The sequence below is a fragment of the Brachypodium distachyon genome, chromosome 1 (assembly GCF_000005505.3).
Source record: "Brachypodium distachyon strain Bd21 chromosome 1, Brachypodium_distachyon_v3.0, whole genome shotgun sequence".
NCBI lineage: Eukaryota > Viridiplantae > Streptophyta > Magnoliopsida > Poales > Poaceae > Brachypodium > Brachypodium distachyon.
Genome location: NC_016131.3, coordinates 42,768,281 through 42,778,507, shown reverse-complemented (window position 1 = coordinate 42,778,507; position 10,227 = coordinate 42,768,281). Strand labels below are relative to the sequence as shown.

The window sequence follows — 10,227 nt, the reverse complement described above, 5'->3', positions numbered from 1 at the left end:
AAAAATTGGAGTTTATTTTTTCAGCCCGTGTAGCAATTGGAGTTTTTTTCCAGGCCCTCACTAACCATCGGGCCGCGCGGCGCAGCCCAATCTCGCATATAAAATTAGAGATTCGAATTCAGCCCGACAGACCAAACCCAATCGGCTCCTTCAGCCCGGATTGAACCCAATCGGCTAAAACCAAACCTCCCCACTGTAGTGACTCGAGCGAACTCCTTTTTTTTCCGCGAGCAACTTTACTCGAGTCGAACTCGAAACGCTGCGCACCACCTTCGCAGGCAAGCAAGCAAACGACTAGAACTCGCCCCGTTCCTCTCTCCCCCTTCTCTGAACCCAACCCACGTCTCGTCTCTCCCATCTCCGTAGATTTCAAATCCGCGTCACGTCCAGGGCCAGGTCGCCGCCGCCGCCGCCGTTTCTCGATCCACCGAGATCCGCGGCCGTTTCCCACCCCGCCAGATCCGCCGCCGCGAGAGGGGGCAGAAGCCGACCGCCATGGAGGCCATGGAGGAGCTGTCGCAGCTCTCCGAGTCCATACGCCAGGCGGCCTCGCTCCTCGCTGACGACGACCCCTCCGACGACGCCGCGCCGCGCCGCCCCTCCACCTTCCTCAACGCCGTCGTCCTGGGCAACGTCGTAAGTATCGCCCAGCGCCGACCGCCCCTCGCAAGTCAGCCGTTCCGATCTGACCCGTTCCGATCTGTTTGTGCAGGGTGCCGGCAAGTCGGCTGTGCTGAACAGCCTCATCGGGCACGCCGTGCTGGTAAGCTTTTTCGTCCTGCAGCTCAGCTCCAAGTACCCTTCTCCCCTCGGGGTGTTTTTTTGTAATTGGATTGGGTGGTGTTGTGTGGTGCAGCCCACTGGGGAGAACGGGGCGACCAGGGCTCCGATAGTGGTGGAACTGCAGCGGGAACCGGGGCTCAGCAGCAAGTCTATCGTGCTGCAGATTGACAACAAGTCGCAGCCGGTGTCCTCAAGTCAGTAGGATCCCACAACCTTGCTTCGCTTCATCTCGTGGGGATTTAGTGGTTTGATCTGGTGATAAAGTTTCTGTCTTCTGTTGATGTGCAGGTGCTCTGCGACATTCTCTGCAGGATAGGCTAAGCAAAGCTGCGTCCAGTGGATCTGGGAGAGGACGCATGGAGGAGATACCTCTCAAGCTGCGAACGAGTACAGGTTTGTCAATCAGTAATTTAATCATTTTAGCAAATTTGAACGTGCCAACCTGTCCATTAGCAATGTATATGGCACAGTAGAGAGTTTAGACTGGTGTGGTAGATATGTGGTAGATATGTTGACATTTTAGGACACGGTGAAGTTGTCCTTGTAATTATGGAGTTGTCGTGTGTAACAGCTAAGCATTTAAAGCTGGGCTGAATATTTATGTTTGTTGCATTGTATGTGCTGTGGAAGAAAGTGACTCAAGAATCTTGTGACATGTTTAATCGCTGAAACATGAGCAGTCCAGTTTTCTCCTTGGTTTAATGGTTTGATGTTCTACTGTTCATAAATCATATGCATATATTCCAGTTGTGTTTCTGGAAAATCTCTCACTCTGTATTTTCTCGTATGTTTACAGCCCCTCCACTAAAATTGATCGATTTACCCGGGTTAGACCAGCGAGTTGTGGACGATTCAATGGTAAGTATTTAAATATAGAGATTTTATCCGTCAATAGGTATTCCATAATCTAATGCTTAAATAATATCGAAATAATTTACAATAGCCAGTCATGGTCACTTTCAAAAATATATCTATGTGACGTTGACCTAACATCTTAGGCCATCTATCTGTGTCTCCTTAGATTGATTTGGAGCCTTTGGGGCTGTTCTTACTTACCTGCTTCGGAGACAGCACATCAAACTCAGTTTTTAAGTTCATTATACTTGTTAACTTTATGTTACACAATGCTGATTACTTTTTTAATCCAGATCAATGATTATGCCGGGCACAATGATGCAATACTCCTAGTTGTGATACCTGCAGTACAAGCAGCTGAAGTTGCATCATCTCGAGCTCTTAGGCTGGCGAAGGATATTGATTCAGATGGTCTGTCATTAAAACCGAATTCATCAATAGTGACATTACCCTTATGTGGCAAGTGATGTTTTTCCATTCACTGTAGGGACCAGAACTATAGGCGTGCTAAGCAAAATTGATCAAGCAACTGGAGATGCGAAAACTATAGCTTGTGTTCAAGCCCTTCTCTCAAACAAGGGCCCAAAAAACCTTCCTGACATTGAGTGGGTCGCTTTGATAGGACAATCTGTTGCGATCGCATCAGCAGGTTCAGTTGGTTCTGAAAACTCCCTCGAAACAGCATGGCAAGCTGAAGCCGAGACCCTCAAGTCCATATTAACTGGAGCTCCTTCTAGTAAGCTAGGTAGAGTTTCTTTGGTTGCCACCATTGCTAAGCAGATACGCAAACGGATGAAAGTGCGTCTTCCTAACCTATTGACTGGGTAAGAATTGTTTGCGTCGTGTGCTTCAGTGATGGTTGTATCTAGTATGTATATTAATTTTATATACAGAATGTACCACATTGCTTTTACTTCACTAATATATGTCTAGTGCTAAAATTGTATGCCCTCCCGTGTTACTATTTCAGCCTTCAGGGTAAATCCCAGATTGTGCAAGATGAACTGGCAAGGCTCGGAGAATCTATGGTACAAAGTGCTGAAGGAACCCGAGCAGTTGCTTTGGAGCTTTGCCGGGAATTTGAAGATAAATTTCTTGCTCACATTACATCCGGTGAGGTTAGTGATGAACGTCAAAGCTATATCTTTTTAAATTTGAATTATGCCCACCTTGATTGAACAATCAATTACAAGATCAGTGCACTTGTTTTTACACATATGAAAGGGGTCTGGTTGGAAAATCGTTGCAAGTTTTGAAGGCAAGTTCCCAGACAGAATCAAACAATTACCATTGGACAGGCATTTTGATCTCAGCAATGTCAAAAGGGTAAGATCAGTTTCACTTCAAGTCTGTAATACACAACAGACAGTTTTGCACCTTTATGAAAAGTATTCTCTTGACATTCTAGATTGTCCTGGAAGCTGACGGTTACCAGCCATATTTAATATCTCCGGAGAAAGGGTTGAGGTCACTAATAAAAATAGTGCTAGAAATGGCGAAGGAGTCATCACGACTATGTGTTGAAGAGGTATGTTCTAGTCCATCCAAGCAGTAGCGGTGCTAGCATTTACAGGTTGTGATATCAAAGCTATATATGTAATATGACACGTATATATTAACTCATAATATGCATAGCCGGGTCTTTTACTCATCAACATCTCGTGATGTCACTTGACATCAAAGGCAAAACGTGGCTTCACCACTGCATGCAAGTACTACGCATGGTATATTGGTATGCCTAGGCAACAGATGTAAAGCTCATTTAAGTTTGCTCCTTTTCCCTTGAGGTTAAGATCAATGTAAAACATATTGTTTTTTGCAAAGTAAGGCAATATAAACACTATTGTTTATGTGCAATACCAATTCCATTTTTACCTTCCCTGGCCCCCGTTAGGAAAACTTCGTCAGTTTTTGGTCTGGTTGGATGCACTTGATTGATCAAGGTTTTGAGTTTTTATTTTTGCTGTGTTTATCTGGTTTGAGTTTTCATATTAGATGTTGAATTTCTAATTCGATGGTTCCAAATATTTTAGTCGTTGGCTTATTAGCTACTGATGATGCATGTGACTTTCGATCTGGTGGCAGTTCCAGAATTCTTGTTGGTCAGATCTTGTCTATTTGGTTGTATCAATATGACATTTCTATCCAGTAGTGTTGACATTATATTTAGCACCTATAAGCTTTAGACAAGCTTGCAGAATCCCTTATTATATCTATCTTGTTTACTGCCATGGGGAAAATAATTTTTTATTGTTCATACACTAGGTACATCGTGTACTGTTGGACATAGTCAATGCTTCTGCCAATGCCACACCAGGACTTGGAAGATTTCCTCCATTCAAGCGCGAGGTATCACATATATGTTTTACAAGCAATCTTTTTTTTAACCAAGATTACAAGTATTTGCTTGCTGATAAGTTCCATATTTGACCATCCTGAGAGTAAAGTCTGATTTGGCCATTTTTTCCTAGGTCATTGCAATAGCATCAAGTGCATTGGATAGCTTCAAAAATGATGCCAAAAAGATGGTTGTTGCTCTTGTTGATATGGAGCGTGTCTATGTTCCTCCTCAACATTTCATCCGTCTATTACAAAGGAGGTTGGTTTTTCATGATGCTTGGTTTCCCTCCTTCAGTTTTGTGTAATTTGTTTTTTTTGTCTCTTAGTTCATTGCCGTTTCACCTTTCTCAATGGTCTGTACTTGCAAGCCCAGTTTGTAACTTCATTACCCTAATTTGTTTGGCATGTAAACTAACATGAGAATCTTAGATTCAATTGGCTTCAGAATGAAGTATTCATCATATTTGTATTTGTACTTTCAAACAGCTAGATCTTACCTCTTCTTTTGTTTGAAACTGGCTTTGCTCTTACCTTCATGAACTGTTGATGCCAAAAATCTCAAGGAAATATGCAGCTCTCAGCTTTGACTCTCTGTCATTCTTGTCTTAGTTTTGTATTTGTACTTTGAAGCATTCAAAGTACGTGTTAATTGCACCGAAACACTTTTTGCTTGCTAACAAAATTGACCAGTCTTTACTTTTTTGTGCAAACTATGACAATTTCATGATTGCATTGTAGAATACTGATCCTTGGCCCTTCGATTTGATTGACAGAATGGAGAGGCAGCGTCGTGAGGATGAGATGAAAAACCGGCCTCCCAAGAAAGGACAAGAGGCTGAACAATCCGTGACAAACAGGGTATGATTCGTGCTTATTTGTCTTAGGATCCAAAATGGTATATTTCTTTTTGAAATAGTGTATTTGAAAGTATTGAAATTTTTATACCAGTAGACATAGAGCACTTATTGTGGTTGGTGGTTAACATAGCTGTTATTTGGTTTTAGGCCTCCAGTCCCCAAACAAAATCTGAGCAAGCTGGTGGCAGTGGCAGCTTAAAATCAACAAAAGAAAAACCAAGTCAGCAAGACAAAGACACAAAAGAGGGACCAAATTTGCAGGTGGCTGGTCCTACTGGTGAAATTACTGCAGGTAAAGAAGGAATTAGATCTAGCTGTGCTGAAGTTGGGTCATCATTCTTGTAGGCTAGGCCATGAAATGCATACGATAGCTTTTATGTTGATAATACTTCATGCAAATGCCACATCCTTGTTCCATGTACAGCTGAAACTTAATCTGGTAGAGACCTTATCAATGTATAGTTTATTCAGAATAACATGGACATTGCCACAAGATTTCTAATTATGGATCACTGTGAACCACTTGTTGGGGTCTAACATATCTTTGATTCATGGTAATAAGATACGTTCTGATTTATGTAACAGATAAGTCTAATAGTATCCCCCCTTTTTCTTCAGGTTACCTTTTGAAGAAAAGTGCAAAAACTAATGGGTGGAGCAGAAGGTGGTTCGTCCTAAATGAGAAGAGTGGAAAGGTTAACCAGTTCTCCGCACTCCTTGTTTTTTGGGTTCTTGATCCAGTTGGAATTGACAGGATTTTTCGGGATGTTTTTTTTGTAATTTCCATGCCACATGTTGATTATTTACCTCGATAACTCACCGTCTGTTTTTACCAGCTTGGGTACACAAAGAAACAAGAAGAGAGACATTTTCGTGGTGTGATCACTCTCGAGGTGTGCATATTCTTTGCTTTTGTTTCATGTATTATTTATTCTGCCTGGCATTGAAATGTCAAATGTATGGAATATTTAATTTCCACATTACTTCTGTAGTAAGTTCAGCTGTATGTTTTCTTCCTTGAACTCCACCGGATAGATCTAACATCCGAAGCAACATCACATCTGTATATTACAAGTACTATAAAATTAAGGAATGGAATAGGAGCGAACGTTCGCTCGTTAGCCTTCCGGCGCGACGGACAAAGTTGCCATCTGCAAAGAACTAAAGTTGCCACCCTCAGACTAAAATTGACACTCCCACTGAACTAAAGTTGCCACCTCAAGTAACTAAACGTTTGCTCCCTAGCCTTTTTGCGCAGTGGGAAAATTGCCACCCGAACAGAACTAAAGTTGCCACTCTCATAGACTAAAGTGGCCACCCTACAGAACTAAAGTTGCCACCCCACATAATTAAAGTTGTCACACCACAAGACACGTGGCGCGATCCCAGGCACAGTCTTCCTCATTGGAAGGCCAGCAAAATGTTTGCTCCGGAAGACTAAAGAGCGAACGTTCGCTCATTATAAATTCCGTAAAATTAACTGATTTGGTAACTTTGTATGATGTCATGTTGTGTAGGAATGCAACCTTGAGGAAGTAGAGGATGAAGAACCTTCTAAAAGCTTAAAGGATTCGAAAAAGTCAAATGGACCTGAAAAAGGCCCAAGTCTTGTGTTTAAGATAACTAACAGGGTTGCCTACAAGACTGTTCTCAAAGGTTGACACCCTTGAACATTAAAGCTTCATGTTACGTTTTCTTTTCTTTTGTATGAATAATTTTCTTGTTTTGCAGCTCATAGCGCTGTTGTATTGAAAGCGGAGAGCATTGCCGACAAGGTTGAGTGGGTAAATAAGATAAAAGCTGTAATTCAAAGCAAAGGTGGTTCTTTCAAGGGTCCAAATACTGAGGGTGTTTCCATGAAGCAAAGCCATTCAGATGGCTCCCTGGTACGTTGTAGCTTATGTGCGGTTCACTTCCATTTCTTAACTATATAAAAACTGCAATGCTTTCAGTGCTATGTGGTTTCTATTTCTTCTTGATTTCATATCAAGGGTGTTACTATGCATTTCCGCTTCCCCTCTTCAGTCTTGTTGCTTTGGTGCCAACATGAAAACTTTTCTGTTGCTACCTTATGTGCATTTCAATTGACATCTGATCCCAATATTCAAAGGATGCAATGGTGCGGAGGCCAGCTGATCCTGATGAAGAACTTAGATGGATGTCTCAAGAAGTTCGCGGTTACGTAGAGGCTGTTTTAAATAGTCTAGCAGCAAATGTCCCGAAGGTCTGTTAGAGCTTCATTCAGTTTATCTGACCTAAATACCTAGCCACCGAGGCCAAGTTTTCATCAAAATTCGGTGTTTGCTCGTCAGGCTATTGTACTTTGTCAAGTGGAGAAAGCAAAGGAAGATATGCTGAACCAGCTATACAGCTCAATAAGGTGAATGTTCTGTCCAGAAATATACAGTTTCCATTTCTTCTTCTGGAGACTAGCATACTGTTTCTGGCTTTATTAAGGCCATTTCATATTATTTCATGTTGAAGTAGTGTCATCCAAGTGAGAAAGGCAAAATGTAAGCTTTTGAATGCATGCTACTTTGTACTCCCTCCGTATGTATTAAAACCACGACAGGTATTTAGGAACGGAGGGAGTACTAGTTAACCATGGATTTCTATCTAGACTAGCCATATGTATTAAAAAAATAAATCCTGAAGCGAGTTATCCACCACCGCCTGTCAAGTGTAGACACAATATCTCTTCTTTATTGGCATAAAAGAGATTGACTAAGGAACCCTCCTATACATGCATGTGATATTTTTGACATACTTGGAATAGATTTGGTAGTTCTCATGTTGATTGATTCTCGAAGTTTTTTTTTGTGGGACATTTGATGGAATTCTTTTGTAGGCAAAACCTTTTTATGGTTTGATGTTGCCTTATTTCCAATTTTCACATTCTCTTCATATTTACATCTTCATAGGAGATGCAATGTTTGTTTTTCTTATTTCACATATTTCTGCACTTCATTACCTCACTTTTCTCATTACCAGTGGACAAAGCAATGCAAAGATTGAAGAACTTATCCAAGAAGACCACAATGCTAAACGCCGAAGGGAGAAGTACCAAAAACAGTCATCTCTCTTGTCAAAGCTCACACGACAACTTAGTATCCATGACAATCGAGCTGCTGCTTCCTCTTATTCAAACGACAGTCCTGAAGCTGGTAAGCTAAAATTTTTTACATTTGCCTGAACACTATTAACAAATGCTCACTGCCAAGAAGAAAAGAAAGCAAATGCCATAAATAGTTTGTCAGTTGTGCAAGAAAATAGGTAAGGAAAGTGGAAAGGACAAAAAGACCCCCACCACGTCAGCAACTTAACTGACCTCATACCTGCTATTTGTACCCTAAAGAGCCAGCTGCCAGCTCTGTCATCGGCAACTAAGGGCAAGACCGGTCGCTGAAGTTTGACCTCACTGCTCTCTAACCACCAGTGTCATGGGCACCAGTGTCATATGTTCACAGGGCCAAGATTGACATGTGGCCAGCCACCATCGCTCTACTGCCCATAAATGCCCTCCTGGTATCCGCCTCAGTCCTCACCTCATGTTGGACAACATATCATGCTTTGTCCCCAGGCAGACGCCATACAGATCCAAAATCGAGCTTTGGTCACTCCTTAATGACCATGGTCTATGGGTTTGGTATCTAATAAATAGTATGTACCTAACGGAATCTTGGTTGAACTCGTGGGGTAGCCAAATCACTTTGTTAACTAAATATTGTGATGAGTTGTGTCACATTAAAGAGGAAATGCATTGTTTTAACTTATCATTATCAACTTTAGAAGGTGGTTGAACTATCTGTCTGGTACACAAAAGACCAAAAGGCTGTTATGCTGGTAAGTACATTGGCAAATGATAATCAGCTCATGGTCAAAGTTCAATTCGACAATCTAACTATGCCCTACACTTTCAGAGCGAGTTAATACTTATTTTTTCTCTTTGGTTTAGACCTAGTTTTTGCACTACCCACCTGCCTTCTGCCACTTGTTGCAATACAGCTGACTAATGTGCATTGCATGCACATCGAGGATTCATGGTTTATCGGAATCGAGATATCAATTTCGATCGCAAGTCCACCAAAATGTGATTATTGTATTTTATAACAATATGTTGGAATAAAAATCATTTACAGAGAGCCCTCGGACACCTGGCCGCCCTGGTGAGGACTGGAGATCTGCTTTCGATTCTGCAGCAAATGGCCCTACCGCTGCTAGCTCAAGCAGCGAAAGGTCGAGAAGTGCCGATGGTCGCAACCGGCGCTCTGAAAATGGGGATGTGAGCAACTCCGGCAGCCGACGCACCCCAAACCGGTTACCACCAGCGCCCCCCAGATACTAATCGTGCTGATTAGTATCCATGAACATCATGTATTCTTGCTAGGCACACGCCCTGTTTTGGTATTGGTGATATTGGAAGAGTGGGTATGGGATTGGACAGTAGTGAGCGTCTTGGTGGAGAGACTGCATGGATTGTGTGTACGCCCAGGGGACCCTGATTGTTTATAGAAATATATGTATTATGCCCAATCTCTATTGGTTTCATGGCTCTTAGCATATATGATGTCTGATAGTGATGGTTTTCCTTACACTAGCTTAAATTCGAGGTTTTTGTTTTGACAAATTAATTTGAAAGCTCGTTACCTAGGAGGTACTAACATGGCAGCCTTACGGTCGTAGTTGCTCATCTAGTTGCTTGAATACGTGATGCCGCACCCTCGTTGCACTTGCATCCCGTCTCGGGAGGATCGGCGTCTGCTTTCCTTGTGTTTTTTTTTGAGAGGTGCTTTTCCGTTTTTTAGTCGAGTACCCACTACCTTTGATACGTTTGCTGATGGAATGATCTTCAGACCCGTAGTGTGTGACGGGCGACTAGGCGGCTGCTCCTTACAGTCAAACGACTTCCTTGATCTGCGTTCTCGTGGATCATCCATTGTGCCTTTGCAGCTGTTGTGGAGAGGAGCGCTTATTCGGGGCTCCGGATACTTCCAGGCCCAGCCCTGAAACCGGGTCCTCAAAAGTTTCAATTTTGTTTTGGAATGTATAACATGTATATCGTGTTACAAAAGTTCACATCCTAATTAGATTAACACCTCGAGAGAAAAGGATACGTATGTAAATCAGTTCGTGTAACCACCTGGATTCGGATTTGGACCCTCAATTCCACAGAATAGAATAGATCGTCATATTAAGTGTTTTATTAAGTGTTGATGTGGTCAATTTGAGGTGGTTTTGCTTTTTATTGGATTTGTTGACTCATCTTCTGACTCATGATGAGGCAACTGGCTGATTTTCTCGTGTTGTCTTCAACCGCCGCCTATAGCTCTTTTCTCCCCTTCTTCTCCACTTCAGTTGAACGCCTGGTGCAGCATGGGTCTTAGCAAAAGAG

At 42.3% G+C, this 10,227-nt stretch overlaps 1 protein-coding gene across 1 annotated transcript; it reads left to right on the top strand.

Annotated features, from left to right (window-relative positions):
• The first annotated feature begins 262 nt into the window (after positions 1-262).
• LOC100846078 (dynamin-2A) lies at positions 263-9,439 on the top strand. The gene is made up of 22 exons (XM_003563956.4): positions 263-636; positions 713-763; positions 857-977; positions 1,072-1,176; positions 1,580-1,641; positions 1,932-2,049; positions 2,126-2,462; positions 2,609-2,756; positions 2,863-2,964; positions 3,047-3,166; positions 3,904-3,987; positions 4,110-4,237; positions 4,752-4,836; positions 4,983-5,127; positions 5,454-5,530; positions 5,672-5,728; positions 6,353-6,491; positions 6,567-6,721; positions 6,946-7,059; positions 7,148-7,215; positions 7,827-7,999; positions 8,975-9,439. The coding sequence occupies exons 1-22, from the start codon at positions 496-498 to the stop codon at positions 9,178-9,180; spliced, it is 2,736 nt and encodes a 911-aa protein (XP_003564004.1). The 5' UTR covers positions 263-495; the 3' UTR covers positions 9,181-9,439.
• The last annotated feature ends 788 nt before the right edge of the window (positions 9,440-10,227 follow it).